The sequence below is a fragment of the Poecilia reticulata genome, linkage group LG14, assembly GCF_000633615.1.
Source record: "Poecilia reticulata strain Guanapo linkage group LG14, Guppy_female_1.0+MT, whole genome shotgun sequence".
NCBI lineage: Eukaryota > Metazoa > Chordata > Actinopteri > Cyprinodontiformes > Poeciliidae > Poecilia > Poecilia reticulata.
The window spans coordinates 15,556,688-15,576,894 of NC_024344.1; the positions used below are offsets into that span (position 1 = coordinate 15,556,688).

The 20,207-nt window shown below is 39.8% G+C and overlaps 1 protein-coding gene and 1 long non-coding RNA gene across 4 annotated transcripts; one reads left to right on the top strand and one right to left on the bottom strand.

Annotated features, from left to right (window-relative positions):
• Positions 1-3,649: 3,649 nt before the first annotated feature.
• Positions 3,650-12,857, top strand: LOC103476011 (uncharacterized). The gene is made up of 3 exons (XR_535388.2): positions 3,650-4,802; positions 5,034-5,122; positions 12,772-12,857. It is a non-coding gene; the product is annotated as an uncharacterized LOC103476011 (long non-coding RNA).
• On the bottom strand, positions 7,288-20,110 carry tm7sf2 (transmembrane 7 superfamily member 2). Of its 3 annotated transcripts, none has more exons than XM_008428031.2 (11): positions 19,932-20,110; positions 18,874-18,953; positions 17,514-17,710; positions 16,871-16,925; positions 16,372-16,566; positions 15,346-15,449; positions 14,128-14,247; positions 13,343-13,511; positions 13,175-13,255; positions 12,863-12,985; positions 7,288-8,788 (listed from the first exon to the last, which is right to left on the bottom strand). In XM_008428031.2, exons 1-11 carry the CDS (start codon positions 20,069-20,071, stop codon positions 8,628-8,630), a joined length of 1,425 nt encoding a protein of 474 aa, XP_008426253.2. In that variant the 5' UTR covers positions 20,072-20,110; the 3' UTR covers positions 7,288-8,627. The 3 variants fall into 3 exon arrangements, with proteins under 3 accessions (XP_008426253.2, XP_017164111.1, XP_017164112.1); XM_017308622.1 differs by having other exon boundaries at positions 18,874-18,956; XM_017308623.1 differs by lacking the exon at positions 7,288-8,788 and having other exon boundaries at positions 12,776-12,985; positions 18,874-18,956.
• Between the last annotated feature and the right edge of the window lie 97 nt (positions 20,111-20,207).

Consider the following 20,207-nt stretch of genomic DNA (forward strand, 5'->3'; position numbering starts at 1 on the left):
AAAAAGACAAAGTTGAACACGACAATGGAAAATGTCATCCAGGTACAAATCAAACCCAGTTTCACAGAAGGATGTTAGAGAGCYGCTGACAGGAAGCTGCGTTTGTGCAAATCTGTGAGCAAACATGCGTTGGCACGGACTGGATTCAGCTTYCATGCCTGTGTCCACATTTTCCCGTGTCGCTGGGTTTGCGCATCATAAATTTGACTTTTAAGGGTTTTCATGCTATGTCTGTAGCTGTAAAGACATATATTTATTGCTTCATAGGTTCATGCTTTTGAAAAGAGTAATAATGCCAAAAGTTTATAGTAAAAACAAAACAAACCTTGTGCCAAATTTAAGAATGAATCACGTTTTGTGCATTTAAAGGGATACTTCTGATTTTAAATTATTTTTTCCACGTGAAGATCTGTGAAGTTTCCAAACTCGTTTCTGCAGAATGCTTACATACGCAGAGACGAGAATAACTTCACTTCCCGAAAATCAGAACTGTGCCTTTAACACATCTGGCACCCGGTTTTTGTTTTTGTTTTGTTTTTTAAATGAAGAAAAGCAATGTAGAAAAAAAACATCTGTTGTACTTTTAGTGTGCAGATAGCGCCTTATTCCTGTTCCCAGTGAAGTTTACTCTCACTCATCTGCATCTATCCTATAGTCGTTTTTTAACGAGCGGTTTTCGAAACGTTTCTCTGATCCGAGGTAGAGTAGAGATCTYATGTATAAAAAGCAATTAAAAACACGCWAAATAGCAACGTCGTACRATCCATGAGACATATCCGAGGTGTGTTATTCAGTGTTTATAATGCCGGTGAGTAGATGGCTCAGGCGTCAGGATGAGACATTAATGACTCGATGGCGACGTTTTCGTTATCGAGGAAGTGCAAAAACGAAGTCACCATGGTTTCAGCCGTAGAGCTGAAACGGGTGTGAGAAGCGAAGCGGCAAAATGGTTTCCACGGCGACGCTGCCTTCGATGAGACTTTGGTCCGTTTGTGCGTGTGATTGGGCAGAAATGTTTTGAGCTGAGACGTCGTGACAGCAGCCTATGAAAGACGTTTCTCATTTAGTCAGACTTTTTAAACCTAAACTTCACAAATTGCCGTTTAAATACGTTTTAAATGATATGTACAAGTTTCTCACAAACGTAACATCTGATGCCTGTTCGTTGTGGGCTGTMCGGGATTTTACGACAGCTACACACTTTGATTTAGCTAGCAAGCCCACATGACTAATTTTAAGATTTTTGTGACCCCAAGTTTTCTGTACTAGCCTGTTTCCTTACCATGACAGAGAGACTGTATTGGGTCTTCCTGCATGTCACATGACCTGCACTGTGTGCCAGGGAGCTCATCATAAGCTCAAACACAATGGCAATACGATAAATTCAAAGCAAAAAAAATTAGAAAAACAACTTTTTCAGTAAGCTTTGTGTTTACACCGTCAGCTAGACCTACGTTGGAAAAGTGTGAAAAACTGAATACGCCTGCGCAAATTACCAAAAGTCATAGAAACAATTTTTCTACAGTTTTTTTAAAAACGTTACAATTCAGAAAAATGTCATATATACTAATCAGTTTTGGGGAAGTCAGTTTTTAAATGTTATGAATTGGGTCAAAAATKTCTACAGCAGCTTGTTGTCGGTCATTTTGCTCACACAAATCTTTTCTGTTCTGCCAACAATGTTTCTAGATCAGGGCTTTCTGAAGGCCACCGAAACATCGGCATTCTTGTCCATAAGCGACTTTATAACTAATTTTGCTGAATGCTTAGCGCCGCTGCTCATTTGGAAGACCAAACTTCCTCTTAACTTAACTCTTAACTTCCTCTTTGTAAAACGCACCAGCCCCTCCCGCAGCAGGAATACAGACACACAACAAATGTAACAATGTTCAGTAGAATATRATACAAAAATCCTTTGTTGTCCCACAATGGGGGTGGATTTCTGTACAACAGCAGCAAAGAAAGAAGAAATCAATAGCAATAATCAATCATGGCAAAACATTTCATTTTCATCACACCACAGGACGTCTCTCCAGTTTTAGGATCTTTGTCCCTGAGTGCATTTTGCACGTCATAATTTGACCTTTTTTATCGTGTAATGGATTCTTCTTCCTTTCAGCCCATGTCGATAAATTAAACTCATCTCATTGTGGATGATGACAGTCTTACATCTTCACAAGTTCTCTAGCTTTCCYAAATCGATTAAAGGCGTAATAATCTGAACTCCAAAGAAGAAGAACTAAAACGTACAACCTTTAGCTGCCTGAATGTGGTATTGAACTGGAATATGCTTCACCAAACCAGGGTYAGGGACAAAGAAATCTTGACCAGGACACTTTTAGTTTACTTATTTGTTTTAATTTCTCTCCCAATAAAATGCCATAAAGCCGAACATCGTTATAGTAAGATATATTATTGACTGCAKAAACGAAGCAACGCTTCTCCAAGACGCTTTGCGGAGACACGCCGTCTATAGGAGAAAATCTCACATAGGTTGTGTGATTTCACTTTCAATCACTGAAGCAACTTTCATAGGCTGCCAGTGTTTTGGAGGACGAGCAATATGTCGTGCCAAGAGACGTTCGCAGATAATCACAGGACACCGAGACCTCATCGTTCCGCCAACTGTGTGAATGTGTGGAGTCTGGACAATCACTACTGAAGCACAGGAACTCGCCGACAGAGGAAGAAATAACGCCTGCTGCTGGAACGTTATCACGTAGTCGCTCTAAATAAAGCATTTTAGAAAACTGAACTTACTGAATTCTGTATCGTATCCGTCTTTTATACATTCCTCATTATTATGCTAAAGTCGATTTGGTGAATCACTTTATATCTATTCGGTTACAATATGATGTGCATCTATTTACACGCCATATCCCAATAAAACAGTTATGCCAAAAGTTGCCTCCAAGTTTCTTCTTTGGTGCTGGAGGTCAGCAGGGTGAGGAAGGCCAACGCCACTGGTTGGTACACTCGAGGAGAAAAGAAAAAAATACAAAAATAGCTCCCCAAGCTTGCAGAGGGGGGAATTCGTGAGGAAACAGAGTGGTAAATTAGACGATGATAGAGGGCAGAACGCCTCGCTGAAAGCTGCCTAAGCTAACAGCTGCATTTAGAAGTGGCTGCAGAGACATTTAGGCGCATCTTGAAGAGTACGAGAATAACTGAGAGCAGGCCCCCACTGAGACGGCAAGAGCTTCCACTTCAGAGGCAGCCGAAAGCAGGTTAGAGCTTCCTGCTAATGTCTCCGGAATACTAACATGAGAACTGGATACATTAGAGGTTTACAGAGATAAATATACAGCAGTGGTTTTACAAAGGCATCACTGAAGAACATCACAAAGAGTCGGGGTAAAAGGTTTTAACTATCAGGTTTTAACTAACCGTATGTAAAAACACCCAAAGACTAACGATGCTAAACTTAGCCAATAAAACTGTATCTAAAACATATTTGGATGTTTTACACATTTTTGATCTTACAAATCAATTATGATAATTTTTTTTTTTTTGACAAATTACAAAAATAACCCATTTACTGTCAAAAGTTAAAACTGATTTCTTCAGGTGACTGCATAAATATTCACTCCCTTTAAAGTGACTGGCCTAATTCAACAGCTAATTGGTGATAACTAGCATTGGGCTGGCATTGGCAGCATTAACTAGCTGCCAATGCCAGCTAGTTAATGCTGCTAGCACTGGCAGCACTGGTTAGTGCTGCCAGTGCTAGCTAGTGCTGCACTGGCAGCACTAGCTAGCATTAGGTGGGCACTGGCAGCACTAGCTAGCTTTGGGCTGGCATTAGCAGCACTAGCTAGCTGCATTAGCAGCACTAGCTAGCTTTGGGCTGGCACTGGCAGCACTAGCTAGCTTTGGGCTGGCATTGCAAGGCTTTCAGAGAAGTATTGCCACGTGAGCTAGTATTTGTGTTCTGATGACTAACTGTGTTTGCAATGCCATTACAAATGCAGTCATCAGTCTGTATTTGATGACTGTATTTTAATGACAGTCATTGCTGATGACTGATGCTGGTAACCAATTTTCAACAAAGTAAATGTCCTTCTGCTGTAATGGGTCAGACGTTCAGATACCTGGAAATGTTGAACGCATGTTTTCTGCAGTAGGAAGAAAATTACAACTGAAAAGTCTTTCGAAAGAGTGAATAATTAGGAAAGGTTTTTGTTTTTCTGCGTGGCACAAGTTCAATATTATTTATTTCATTAATATTCCTAATGACTCGTAGGAAAGGAGTAATAAAGCGCTACCTTTTCTCTTTTAGATATCTAAACCAAACTTTACTTGTTTTTTGATAAAACATTTTCAGTTAATTGTTTACATATTGCAAAATAAACTACAATTGAATTGAAAAGGTGAGAACATATTAAAGTACGTTCTGGGAGCATCACTAGCTCTCCTCTAGAAAAGTTCTTATAAAAATCTGACCTGCTAAGATTTATTATCCTGAAAATCACCTACTGGTCCTATGTACAAATGGTGTTTGTCAAAAACAAGCCAGGGACTTGTTCTGGTGTCTGTAAGGTCCTGCGGTATATCAATAGTCTAAATAATGATTCAGACAGAAAACAACAGGGCTTCAAGCTGGTGTTTTTTCCTCTGCTTGAAGAGGACATATCGCTCCCCGCTGTCACCATGGAAACCAAATTGTACTAGAAATTCCTGTTGACTCACATTGAGGGTCTCACTCAAAGCAAAAATTTTCAAGTCAAAGTGGTGCAGATGCCCCGCGGCGCCACTTTTCTGCTCAAAAACCTTTTACCGGGACATAAATATCTCGGACTCAGGTAAGCAGCCATGACAACCTGAAGCCCGGCGTGTGTTAGCGGCCACAGACAGGAGCAAACACACACACGCGCACACACACACACAAAAACATATTTTCTACTCTGTCTCAGCCCACGGTTCACACTCCTGCACTCCCATCATCCTGGGCTCTTCCTTTCACAGCACCCTCCACCACAATAATTGTCTCAACTCCTTTCCCCTCTCTCCCACGTCTGTGCTCTCCCCGAGAGATGTAACCATGGAAACTGGCCACAACTGATGGGCTTGAAACGTCAGGATTGGCATACACAATCGGCCGGCGCGCGCACATTCGCTGGAGGTGCGTGCTCGCAGACAAACACGTACACAAACACACACACACACACACACACACGCCAGCAATTATTGTGCTCATTCATTATTATGCAAGACACTCCAGGCTGCATGTTATTGTGACTGTATGGGTTAGGAAAACCGCAAAGCGCCTTACATGTGAAATTTATGTTTAAATATGCGGAGAGAGTTTCATATTTTAGTGGAAGATTACCAGCACATTAACTGACAAGGAGACCATGAAAAGAAATCCAATTTCTGTAATGCGGTGTGTTTGATTAAAAAGAAAAAGGGGAATATGCTAAAGGGCTTTGTCATATTTTGTCTGCAGCCAAACATTCCTGCCAAATATTAAAACAGACTATTTACAAACGTATTCGTACCTTGCGAAATGTTTTCAGAGGCTTTAATATAACTAGGATTTTAAGCGATTGATATATATGCTATCAGATCAAAATTGCTAAGCAGAATTTAATTATATCTCATCAGTAAGCGCAACAACATTGAATAATCAATACATGTCCAACCTAAGAATTGTGCCACACAAACGTAATTAAATCAATAATTCTTAAAATCTGATTACTTGTTCAGTTTCGGAGCCTTTAGACTCTATTGGAATTAAAAATTTTACCCAATCGTTAACGTTTGGCTGTCAGCTACGTTCGACGCTATGAAGCTTACCATAATAGCCTGAAATGTAAACAACCGTCTCGCCGCTGCCAGGAGATAAGCTGCCAAGCTGAACGAAGCAGCGATCAACGTTAAGTCTGGTCGACTGAATGGCTTCGTTCACCGTCTCCTAAAACTACAGGCAGACTAAAAATCTAAAACTGACGTCATTCACAACTTCTCGTTCTGTTCACCGATTGGTCCAGAGGAAAATTCTACCACAGTAATCCACTGTAATTGGAGAAAGTGAAGATGGAGCAGAGACGGAAGATGAGAATCAAGCAGAAGTGGAAAGGAAGGCAAAGGCCAAGAGTGTAAATGTTGTAGAAAGTGTATTATGTCTATTTTCCACACTGAATATACGTGGATCCAACATAAACACATCACCTTAAACACTCAAAAACGTCATTGTGGAGGGGAAAAAAATGCAGGTTTCAGAGTTAACAAGATCTGCTTCAGACTTACCCTCTGCTTTGTGTTGGTAATAAATCCCATAAATAAATAAAACAAACTGAACTGAGTGACAGGAATGTGGCAAAACGTGGAAAAGTACAACTGGGTATGAATTCTTCAGCGAGCGTAGGAATTCTGACAGACGTACTTATCCATTTCTATTATAATCTGCTTTCCTATTCTTTCCGTTTGCCTCRCAAGCCTTCAGACGGACGTAGAAGTGGAAGTGTTGTGCTAGCAAAGCGTTTGGGTCCAAGAATGTGTCAAACCTGTTCACACTTATGTTTTTATGTGGACCGTGGATCGTCTGTCCAGACGGAGGCGCGACTGTGACTCACTGACTGTCAGCTCTCGCCTCATTTGTATWAATWTCCATCACATTCATCTCAACTAACCGCAGATTTCGCTTTCAGCTCAGGGTTTAATTCGAGACGTAAAAAGATTCTGTCCAACTGCTTCCGATGTTTCAGTCAGACAGGGCCTGCTTCCCCAAAACCGAATTAGATCAGGTATCTTACAAATGACGCTTTTAGGTAAAAGGGTTTTTCCTCCTGCTTATTTAATTTCTGATTTCAGTCTGACGTCCAACAAAAAGCAGTAATATAAATCTCTACAGCACAATTATAGTTCAATCCTGAAATACAAGCCATAAAAGAAGAAGTGTACAAATTGCACGGACACGTGCAGGAAATCCTGCACACAATCCTGTCATTGCACAAGCACATAATTAGCACTATGCATATGACAAACAACGGAAAACAGCGTGTGGGTGAGGCCGGAGGCCAGCTGCGCTGCAAAAGGGCAGAAAAGGTGACAAATGGAGAGCGCTCCGTCGTCTGAGTGCACACCTCTGACCTCATACGGGGAGAGACATCATCTGCAGCATAGACGCGAGGTGAATCACAATGGAAAAGAGGCAGGCATTTTTATATAACACTGCTGTCAGAAAYGGGGTTTTAATTTGTTTGGAGAAAAATAAATAAATTTTAAAAAGTCAGACCAGAGATCATGGCAACAAGTCGTGGATTTAATTGATTTTTTTTTTTTTTYCCCTTTAAAGGAGGCGGCTGTTTGGAAAGGAGCAGCGTTTTAACTGCAGCAGGTTGCCTGGAAGAGGTTAAATGAGTCAAAGCTGATTTTTGCTCGCTCACTTGTCAYGATCAGTTTAAATGAAGACACCGTGACAGCTACCCGCCGCCGTTCATCAGCTACACAACTTCGTGTTTCATAGTTTTTGTGCGACAGACCAAGTCAAAGCAACTGACACTGTAATCGTTGTAAGGGAAAGAAAAGCGATGCCAGCGTTTGTATCCGGCCCACCTGAGTCGGTACTGWGTAGAATCATCTTTCGCCGCGGGCTGCGGCTGCCGGTCCCGTGGTTGTCGGTTTCCAGRGACTGAAATTGGCGGCCATGCTGTGCAAAAATAGCTCCAGCTCAGTCAGATTGGACGGAAGGTTTTTGTGAACATCARTGTTTTACGTTTYACCACAGATTCTCAGTTGGATTCAATCTGGACCTTCTGAACACGGATAGGATTTGATCCTAATTGTAGATCGAACACGGTGGCAACAGCARCCTCAAGATGCACGATGGCGCCGCCATGTTTCTGGCTGTGAAGAAGCACCTTCTTCAACATGTYTCCCTGAAACGTGTCATCTAAAGAAACGCTTTTAGATGAACTGCAAACGAAAAAGACTTTCCTCTTTGAGGATCTTCTAGAGGCGCCAGGTTTTGGTTTCTCAACAGACTCGTTTGTTTGCTAATCATAGGTAACTTTAAAGGCACAAATTTTTAGTTTATTTAAATGCACACCACACTTTTCAGTTGTTTTTTTTTTTACTTTTAAAAAGATTTAGAAATGATCCACCTCACAATAACATTACTTTTTGTTGCCCTGTCACCTAAAACCCCAATAAAATACTCGTCAAATAGYAGAACATAGGTTTTAAAATGTTTTTAGAAAATAAATGTTAAATGCTAACTCAATTTAAAAAGTTGCGACAAATAAGAAACCTAATTCGTTAAATTTATTTATATTAAGCTTCACCAAATGGACACAGTAATAATGTAAAGGTTGTGACTTCATTTTAATAAAAAGACACTTTACAGTTTGTTTCTTGTTTCATCTCRGCAGAAATTATTTTCACATATTTAAAAAAAAAAAAAAGTAGATGTTTACAGTCTTAGGTTTTTTAAAATCAGAATAAAAAATAATTCGWTACAGTTCTCTACCCTCTAAACCAGTTCTGATTTAAACATTGATCTCAACCGGCGGGTTCCACTTCCAGTCTGTGTGAATTAAAATCGACATTCTGGTTCTATGAAAACTTGAGGTTGTGCACCAGTATTTAAAATTAAAAATTAAAAAAATCCAGCATGTCGTCCTTTTTCAGTAAATGTACGGGAAGATCCTGTAGGGGACTCGGCGACAGTAGGCGTCCCACRCGAGTCCGTACTTGGCCCTGCACTGCCTCTCGTCCCGGGCCTCCCGGTGAACCAGCAGGACGGTGAAGTAAACCACGTAGAAGTACGGCAAGAGGTGAGAGAAGCCTGCAGGTGGGAAACAGAAGAGCGACAAGCATAAATGACCTAAAAAGCAGCCTAAGAATGTCACCCGAGGGATTAATCAGTGTTGGATTGGAGAGGAGAAACACACACCTTCTCTTAGCAGCGTTTGTGACGTGAACCACATTTAACAAGCTGTAATCAAGAGTGCAGCCTCCCCTCCGCAAATAGCRSCGCACTTTCTCTTCCGTCTGCGTCGCACAAAAGCCTGGCGCTGAATAGCTGTTTGATTATGTGCCTGCAGCTCAGTGTTGCTGCATCCTGACGGTCACTTTATAAGCCTGTACTTAGAGCCTTTGTCTGTCTGTCATTGTTTCCTCAGTTTTTGTCTGGAACATGCTGCCGTGTTTTTTTCTTCTTGATTTTTTTTTTTTTGTAGAAGTGGAGAATTTCTCAGTTTGGGATTTTGCACCAGCAATTAAGACAGAAACGGCATAATGCGTCTCGGTTACAAAGGCTGCGACGGCAGTGAGTCACTTTAAGCTGAATTTCAATGAGAGGTAGAGAGAGAAACGTCAACCGCAACAAAAGTCTGACAGCTGCTATTCGGGGATAGCTCAAGGAAAAGGGATGCGGTCTCTGCCGCGTCGTCGTGTCAAAATCTCACCGTTTGGTCAAAAACAGAAAATATCGTGAGAGGCTAATAAGGCCTTAAAACGTCAGAGGGAGAGAGATGTGGGTTTGAAATCTCTTTCAAATGTTCGTGTTGCCATGAACTGTAACCTGACTTTCAGAGAATTTGGAAGGGAAACAGGCCCACAGCATAACAAGTCTGCTAMCGTACTTAACTGTGTTTCAGGGCCTTTTCTCTTCCAGAACTGCATGTAGTGTTATTGGCATAACACTTTAAAAGTTGGGTTTTATCTGTGCAAATCACACAGTTCCAGTTAAGTTAACAAACTCCACAGTTTTACGTTTGACGTGGTAGGACAGACATTTTGAGTTGGGACCCTGCATGTTACATATAGACCCTACATCCAATCCAGTTTAATCCAATCCAGTTCAGTTCAATTTAATTCAAGTTGATTCAAATCAGAAGTACTTCATTAATCCCAGAAGGAAATTAAACGTTGCAACCCACACAGTTTTCTTCAAGGAGCTGCCGTAGACGCYAAGAGCTGGAGGAAGGAAGGATCTCCTGTAGCAGTCTGTTACAGCTAATCTGAAAAAGCCTCTGACTGAAGTCTAATAAAGAMGATTTTCTGCAATTTTCTTGATTTTTATAAAGAACAATTCTTTGCACAATAATCTCCAGATGTTATTTTTAAGTCCACGGCTCTGATGGCCTTCATAGGAAACCAGAACCAGTGTTTYCCATTAACATGTTAGATGTTAATAAAAAACATTAACATCTCATATGTCACGTTTATCGAACTTTTTTTTTTCCATCTCATAAGTGATAATAAAAAATATTGGCCTTTTATGTCCACCAGAGGTCGCATTGACAGCATGAATATCTTACAGTCCCATGAGTCCAACACACAATTTTCTACTGAATTATAATGTTTGAACTAAATTATGACAATTATTATTCGTTAAGAGACTTATGACATTGTGTATCTTAGCAAGCAGCATTTTAAWTAATCTAATTTGATGAWTCTAAGATTGATCTGGAGTGAGCCATAAATGCGSATCGGGCTTTCGGACAGATCGTGGAGTGACGAAGCTTTCTGACCTGAGGTGTGACCCTTAGCTGCAGTTTTCCATCTATAAGCTTTAGAAATSTACTTAACCTGCTTTACAGGCGCTAAATACTTCGCCTGAGTTTTAARTGATTGTTTTCAACTCAATCATTCATCTCACTGCGTTACTTGACTGTTCTCTCGTCTTTCCYGTTTTGTGGAGCAGCAAAGAGGAATAAGCTTCTGTGCCATCCAATAGATATATCTCCACAATAAGGAAGTTATGGATTACTGATGAGACATTTTTATGCAAGAAATACTTCAGTTAGATTAATCAGGATTGTGAAGGGTGGAATTTATTTAAAAAAATATATATATTTTTAAGATAATATTTCACTTTTCTGTGTGAGATTATGCTATTGTGATAAAAAAATATATATATCAATGTGTAAGCTATCTAGCAGACTGTACAGAAACAGCTATGGCTTCTTTCACCCACACTGTGTTTTGTAGGGTTTTCACATAAGAAAGGGACTGAATACAAAACATCAGATATTAAAGATGACCTCAAAGCAGTGAAGAAGGTGTTGGGGAGCTTTGATGTCCAGCTACGYGGGGCGCATGGGCAATCGGTGCTTTAAAGTCRTGCCKTTCAACATCAAAAGAGATTAAAACAAGTTTTAGACATGCACTGCTGTCCTACATCACGACGACCTACATGAGGGGAAAACAGTCAGGAACACAAAGGGGCTCGTGTGAGAAAAAGCTCAATCCTCTCTGCTGAATATTATCTGTAACGATATCTGTGGGCTTTCAGACAGAAATCTGTGCTGCTGTGGTTTAACTATGCAGGGTGCGTATTATATGGAACTACTTTCGAATAAAATTTAAACATCACCGTACGGCTGATCATTAGTCACCCTGTCTCAGAGGAGTCATGCTAGCATCTCACTGTAACACGTTTCATCCGCAGCAGGTTGTGATTCATTAAAGAGCTGAAACCAAAGAGTCACCTGGTCAGAATAAGTCATGTGGTTTACCTGGTGGCTCACGGAAAAAGATGTAGATGTTTACATCGTAGATTAGAGGGATTTATTGAATAATCCATAATTCTATTTGGCCTGTTTTCTTTCTCTATTGAAAAAAAAAAACATTCCCCAAAATGCATTTAAGAGGAACCAAAGCGAAACCATCAACCACAGTGACGGAAAGAAACTAAAGTATCTGAAGCGGGTCTTGACACGAGTCTGGACGCCATGGCTGTCATCATGGCTGTCAGCAGGAAACTTCTCTCCGGTGACGGGGAGACTTTGATTGGGAAAAGTGGAACAACATCCCTGCCAAGTGGCACAGATATAACGAGCTAAGAAAAAACAGAAAGCCCACAAACGTCCTCTGTTCGTGCAGGATTTCTTTTATGTGGTTGATGAAGTTTGTATAAAAACAAGCCAAATAGTTAAATATAAGTAGATAATGGTAACTAAATAKTAAATGTGCAAGCAGGAAGGGCTGCTTCTTTGCGCAATTCATTTAGTCAAATATCATAGATTCACACAACCTGATTTGTTGGATATAATTAACAACTTAAACAGTGGCGTCCTCCAATGGGGGGTTAGGGGGACCATGGCCCCGTCTTGAAAAATATTCGCCACCTCTTTGCGCCTCCAGAGAATAATTTTCATGTAATAGAAATTGAAATTCAGAGTAACGTTGTGTTATTTTATATTACATAGTAGTATTTGTTTTTATTTATTTATTCTTTTTTTTTTTTATAGCCGTGACCCCCTAAAGATTTTTACTGGCCTCATCCGGCCATCATAATAAAACCTTTTTTCCACTGGACTAAAACTCCACCCAGCTGGTAATTAACACACACAACGACCTGGGATTTAAAGAAATAATAATAATAATAAAAAAACTGTTACTAATTTAGTTCTCGTAAAAAAAATCTCATAACGAGAAGAGAAGGACCAAAAACTGTCTTAATCRATGACTTTTTCTTTCTCATCTGCCCTTGAATTTCTGTAGATGGCGGCAGAATATGTACGTTTTTAAGCTCCTTTAGCCTATTTCATGTTATCCAAGTGAGTCCATAAAAGTGTGATCGATTGAGAAAAAAAAAATCAGAAGAAATCTGTAAGAGGGAAATAAATGATCACATAGAATCTCATTTACTATCTGAGATTTAGACCTCTGAAATAACTACTCAGRCAAGTGACAGAGAATCTCGGGCCTGTTTCACTTATTATTATTGCATATTTCACACTTAAGTTGATCTATTTTAACAAATGTACATGATGAAACTAAAGAATTATCGGTCGATTTTGTATATATTTTCTATTTTAGCTTCAATTTGACAATTGAAGTCACATGAAGGAGCCTCTGAGGCTGTGTGAGGTTGGTCAACAAGGCAGCRGGGAGTCTGCAGCGGTCTTACCGCATGGCAGGGACCACGCCAGCGCCATAAGGAGGTCGCCGAGGTAATTGGGATGACGAACGAGACCCCACCAGCCTGACACCAGCAGCCGTTTCCCCGTTGCTGTGGCGATGGTCTCCAGTCCTGTAAGGAGTTGTGCAGAATGCAGATTAGGCAAAAAATAAATAAATAAAAAAACTCACACTTCAGCTTCTTCCTCTCCTGTCCTGACATGCATGAGCGGAGTTTCTTTGTTACACATGAAATCAAATGACGTGAGAAAATGGATTTGCTGAACAATAAAAAAAGAAAAGAATGGAAATGACGGACGACCTGAAACGCTGGGGTGAGTCGGGTCTCGCCTGAACTGGTTCTTCTGCGAGTTGGATTTCCTGAAAATGTAATACCCAGCACCTGACGGCAAACGGAAACACACGCCTTTAAAAAAAAAAAAATCATCAAATGTGCCATGAAACACAACCTGATGAAAACAACATTCACCATTCAGGGCAACTATGGCCGCCGCCGTGAGCGAAGACAGGCTCTGAGGGTGAGCAACCAGGAAGGAAGCCTGCAGGCTGTAGGTGAAGGGAACCCAGGCCAGGTCGCCAAACACCAGCATGAACCCGAAGCCGTCATGCACAATGTCCATTGTGGTCAGAACGGCCTCCTGGTGAGAATGAACACAAAGACAAAAAAGACATATTAAAATAAAATGTTGAGTCGGTCTCCACACAGGAGTTTCAAACTCATTTTCATGTTGGGCCACATTAAAAATCTGGATGTTCTTAAAGGGCCAGTCGTGCCAGAATGTATTGATAAAACCAATTCGACTGTTAAAATATAAACAAATAGCTGCTTSTCTCAGCTTTCAGTAAGCGTTTCTTMAAATAAAATAATATTAAACGTCTCTTCACACTGATGAGTCCATCCAGGATTTTGAGATTCTTTTTGTGGGTTTTTTAACAACCAAAATCTCTGATTTTGTGGTGCTAATTTAGAAATATTTGTAAGGAATTTTTAAAGTATGATGTTAAATGTGACTTCTTATTAATCGCCATATAATCGATCACTGACTATAATTTGACATCAAGGAACGCTGTAACTGAAATTCAATGGTTTTGACCAATTTTGAGCAAAAAATTGGGACTGTAGATTTTGTGTGAATCTTGTGTAAATTTTGCATATTTGTTAAAAAACTGGAAGGACATATTGATGTAATTTGGAGTCTAGAGGGCTCCAAATGACCACATTTGGCCCCGCGGGCCTCGAGTTTGACAGCTGACCTCGTTCCATAAAGCGTCTGCCACATAAAGCAGCTGGAAACAGTTGACCAGGATCATGGAGAGGGAAGGAGAACCACGAAGCTCCGCCTCCTTCATCAGCATCCCGAGGTTAAGGACCACCTGAAGGGACAGAGACAATATCTGCACTGCAATAGCAGGAATAAGTTGAAATAACTTATGCTTAGAAAATCATTGTGGTGACTGATCAGGTAGAGTTTGTAAAGTTGGTGGTAACATTTAAAAAGCAAAAAGCTCAAGGGGGTTGAGCTCTACTGCAAAGCATTAGCAATCAAAGCTAATCGTTTAGCTTCTCCTCCTGATACGAAGMTAAATCTATGATCACAATGTTTCAGGCTCGCCCTGATGATACATTGTCAACCAAATGAGAAATGTCAGTGAACCGTGACTATGTTGTCATTCTGCATCTCATAGTTTGTTATTCTGAACCTTATGAATCTTTTGTAGCTTCAAACTGTAAGTAAATGATTATAATTTGTCAGTACACGATCATGCGAGTTCACTTAGCTGTTTTAATTTGGGACATTATCATCGATTTTAAAAATTTCTGAACACTAAAAAGTAAATAGTTTTGACATTTCCAAAGATGTAAAAAAAAAAAAARASACAMAAAAAAAAAGATCCCACACATTGTCTGGAGCCAGTTGGTGGAAGGTTTTTCTTCTGCTCTCCTACGCACGCCGCTTTAAAACATGCACATGTACAAAGGTTTAACTGTTTACACCRTGACTAAAGAGGGACACCACTTTCCTTTCGTAATTAAATCTTGTTATTAATTTGTTATTTCTAGTCTGAAGGGATCKGGTGGAGTGATTAAAACGTTTCATTTCACACTAATAAATCTCTCTATGTTTTGTTTTTTGTTTTTTTCTCTGGTGACGCAGATGCGAGATAAAAGTGTCCAATAAATCTGGTACTGTGCTGCTGGGTCACCGGGGAAGCAGCAGAACTTTGATCTGGGTTGCGACAAACCGAGGCTGCAAATTGAACAGAGGAGAGCAACGGTGCCACCCGGTGGTCAGTTTGGGTTTCTAAAAGAAAGGGAGTTTATTTCTTATGACACGTTTTTGCATCACATTCGGATACATCACCATCAACAAAAAAAAAAGTATGTGACATTTTAAGTTGCGCTTTTTCCTAACTTTTGGAAAAAGTGATCRAAAATCTAAAACGGAACATGATTTGTCACATTGAACTCACCCAACCAATCAGACCTGGTCTGAGTTCACAGAAATACTTGAGGTCAAAGTTCCCGATCCGAGGGTTCAGCTCCCGCCCAATGAAGAAGTCATAGAGGGGATTCCCTGCAACAAGACAGACAACAGGCACAAACAACGACTCTTTGAAGAAGCTTAGATGTTATTGTCATATGTACCAATAGAACTATTTATCTACAGGTTCTCTTTAAGAAATTAATCCATCATTTATATATTCGACAGCTTTAAACATTAATTACCAATAAGCAAATAAGAAAACAAACATTTTATTGCCTAAAATTCAACAACATAGCATTAATTTAGCGTGCGAAAGTGTGAAAGCTCAGTCTTTCTACTTGACAGTGCAGGACTGGTCTGTTGATTCACGTTTGGATAAACCAATTAATAAACGGGCAGCAAATAGGAATAGGACATTTTTTAATGCAAAAATTTCAACCAAGTGAAGGTAAAAATAGGCTATGAGTTGGATAAAATGTGTTTACAGACAAAGGAGGTTTGTCTTAAATGCTGAATATATTCATTTTTTGGCTTTATTGCTGCTGTGAGTATGTTGTTCTTTCAGCAGTTGACCTTGTTTGAGTCCTTGTTCACAAAATTAGTCGAGAATCATTTCAGCCCCACATGCAACTCTAACATGCAGAATCAGAGCTGATACAGTCACACGTGTTCTTCTGTTTATTAGCAGAATTTATCCTCTCAGAAACTGAATAACATCTCTGCTGTTTTTTCTGCTTATTGCCTGAGGATACATGAGAACAGCGTGTTGCTGGCGCAGCAGGGTCGCCCGACTTAAAAAAGGCAGGATGCAGTTGATGCTGATGCCTGCAAACTCCTGCCGAGCAGCAGGGCTCTTAGATATTTACCCACAGGAAAACCAAAAAAAAAAAAACATCCCGCAATTCAACAAACGGGCGTTCAAATGCACAGTGCGTAGCCACCGGCCGTGTTTGCACAGCGCTTTTGTGTTGACTTCCCCGCTTTTTGCACGGTGAAAAGCTCGCGTTCTCACCTGTGTCTCCCCCCAGGGCCAGAGCAAGGGAGGGGGCCCAGAAGGAGCGGACGTAGAGGTAGACGGAGGACAGGAACGACACGGCGATGGCAGACACCGCCAGCGGCGCCAGCAGCTCAAAGAGATATCCAAGAGGAGCGCCGAGCGCCAGCAGCACCGACAGCAACACGGCGCTGATGCACAGGCCGTGGAAACCTCAGGGAGGAAAACAAACACAGCTAAATGTTAGAGCCCCAGGGAGAGCAAACAGATGGAGGACTGCATTAAAACTAAACAAAACAACAACAACAACAAAAAACAGCTAAAAGTTGACAGAGGAAATGTTTATCTAAAGTAAACTTCAGCTCAAACATGAGCAAAGTGTCGTACCAGGAGATATGACACATAACAGCTGGTGATGCAAAACAATAAAACATCACACTTTATTTATTTATTTATTTGGACAAAGAGATTTATTTTTTTTTAAAAAGTGTTCATCAACAGTGAAGCTGATTAATACCATTTATGGGATACTTGAGGCGGCTTCCGTCCCTCAACGCTAATCCTTCGGAAACCTGCATGCCAGTAGATATGATAGATAGAAATAGATGTCAATATTATACTCGAGCACAATGCAGTCATGTTTCAAAGACCTGATAGACGCGTAAAAACAATAATCACGACATACAGTTTGAAGAAATGTGATCGTCCAAATCAAAACAAATACAACGAGAGACTCAATGAACTCTTGCTCTGTTTTACATTTGATATTTATTTAAATATGTAATAAGCAGTGGCCTAAACTGCTGCYGTCACTGTTGTTTATGTGTTTCTGCTATTCTACACTTACACACTAATCAATTMTGTGTTTTAAATTGTAAGTTTGGACAAGATCTTGCATTCTGTGAGTGCCTTTAATGGCCWAAACGGAAAAAATAAAACYTAAAACAAACAAATGACCACAARGATATTCAACACAACCACCTCACAGAGCTAAATAATATAATAATGTAAACAGCTTAATGGTTCATCATTGATTATTCATGTACTATATTTGAACCTTCTTGCATTTTATCATATTAAAACCACAKATTTCCTTGGATTTAACTCAGATTTTACGTGACAGACCAAAACCAAGTGGACATTTTCTGGACACTTCGTACCTTCCCTAACGGCAGCAAGTAGAGGAGGGCCTGCAGTCCGATCCATCCCAGCAGCAGAGTGGGAGCCAGCGGGTCCCACAGCTGGTCGGCGGASGGGAGGCAGGGGGGCCACTGCAGGACGCTGGCCTCCACTGATTGGCTCACACAGATCAGGAAGAGAACGGTCAGTGGGAGGAAAACRGGGATGCACACGGCGCCTGAAGGAGCAGAGGAGGAAATGAGACGATGGGACGGTGAGACAGGTGAAGAACTTTGACCGATAGCAGCAAAAAAGACCGAAGATATTGAAGGTTCCTGCATGAAATGAACSGGGCAAATAAGAAAGACACTTCAAATAATGTCATGATCAGGAAATCAAACTGCATGGCAGCAAATTACTGTGGACAGACGCCTTTCAGTATCAGATGAGTTCAGTTCTATAAATGCATTATTGAACTRCATTAACACAAAATCCTACCGAGTATTTTTGCCTCATTTCTACAGTAAATGTATTACACAAAACTAACTTAGAAATAACTTCTCAGTGTTACATTTAGGAGCTTCTTTTATGCCAGTAATTCCTTAATATTGATTTTTTTATTTTTATTTTTTTTAATCTGGCAGATTTTGTCATTTAGGGAAAAATGTCCTGAGTCAAAAATATCTGCCAGTGAAGCTMGTACTTAAAAAAAAAAAGATAAATAAGATAATTAAAAAATACAAAATAAGCTCCTATGTGTTGCTGGACAGTTATTTGTAAGTCAGTTTTGTCTTATTTCAAGTGTACTAAGATATTTGCACTAGAAACTAAAAAAAACTAAATTTCTGTAAGAAAACATCTCTAACAGCATCTCAAAAAATCATATTCCACAAATTAGTGTATATGTGTTCATCAGTGAATCACGTCATTATAAATAATACTGCTTATGTTGCATTTATTTTGAAGCGCACGATTTTCGTGATTTCCTTTCATATGTCATATGTGTTTGCTTCTTAATAATAATAATAATAATAATGTCTAATCTTGCTCATCTCTAAAAAAGAAAGTGGGTTAATTGGACCCAGACAGCAGAAATTAACTTTATTTTACTCATATCAACGAGAAAGAGTTTCCTAAAAGTTAGGACATCTTGTCCCCTAATAGTTACTCCTATCCACTTTGGTTGAAAAAAAAAAAAAGATTTTATATAACATCAAAACCAAAAATTAACCTTACTTTACTTATTAAATGCAATTTGTCAACTAAAAAACTGAGGAAAGTATTATGACACCCTAAAGTATCCTACACAGTCGGTCCTACAGCGTCTTTTTCTTTTCTTTTTTTACATTTGACTCTCCCATCACAGATCCAAATGTTTTAAACTTCGCGGCTCTGGCTTACCCAGAGTTCCTCCAAACTCTCTCTCTGTGTCGTGTGACAGTCTGTGTTTCGGGGATTTCTTRGGTCCCATTTTTCTCCTCCTGCTTAGGATATTGACACAAATAGTGGACACCAGTCAAGATGCATACAGTTAAAGTGAATGATAATAATAGTGGAATGACAATAAAGAAAGAAAGAGACTCAAGATTCTTTAACTTTCCTTTAAAATCAACATGAAGATGGTTCAAAATTAAGGACAATGGTCCCAAACACATCAAAACTATGCTTTATTAGTGTGTCCACTAAACTGGACCAACATTCAGATCCATAAAAAAAAAAAAAAAAAACCTGCATGGGAATGCTGCCATAGCGGATAAGACCAGAGGTTGAATATCCAGGCAGAATCACACCAGAAAATAAGGGTGTAATTATTCTGCAACTTACTAATGGATATACAATTATTTTATTAAGAATGTATGTATAATTGTCCAAGTTAAATTAAAGTTTGTGGCATAACATGTGTACAGTTTAAAAGCATATTAAAAGAGAAATAACTTGTATTGAGTGGATATAAACTTCCGACTGCATATGTACAACACAGTTGTTATAAAATTGCCATCTAGATGTTACARCTGATATGATACACCATACATGCTTAAAAAACTTTAAATTTTTAAAATATTGTGAAGTCTTGCATTTCAGACGAGTTCCCTGTAATTAAATTAAATATTTGCATTAAGAGATGAAGCCAACTCAATGAATTACTCAATGTTGCCTAAGAAAATAATAGAACTGCAAAGAGCAGGAAATAAAATCTTCAAGGACAAATGAAAAAGTATTATACAGTTATAATCCTGAAATAATTTGCTCTAGGATATGTTTAATAAGGGTGTTGTGATAGTGTGATATCTATCAAAAATCACGGTGCCAAACTTGGGTCAAAGTGCAACCAGTGACACACAGACTAAACTTTCTACACAGAAATGGGAGGTAAACACCATCTAGAAACGCCGCAGTTACCATAACCTGAACGCCAAAGTGAGAATCTGTTATTTAACACAGTAAATAAAATCTCTTACCAGTGTTGGGTGAATGAGGGAGTCTGCTGAGCCTGAGGCTGTCCTATCCGTCCACACTGCAACCTGCACATGGATCCGCCCAAAGTACGACCTGTCGGCATGGAGCCCCCTCTCAGCCAATCAGATTTGTCCGTGGTCATCAGAAGAGGGTGGAGACAAGATGCCTTAACCAATCAAAGCCAGCTAATCAGATGGCAACAGCTGAAGTCGGAAAACTCCTCAGAGGCTAGTTTATGTTGAGAAATAACTCTTAAAACACATAGATGCTTTGGGAAA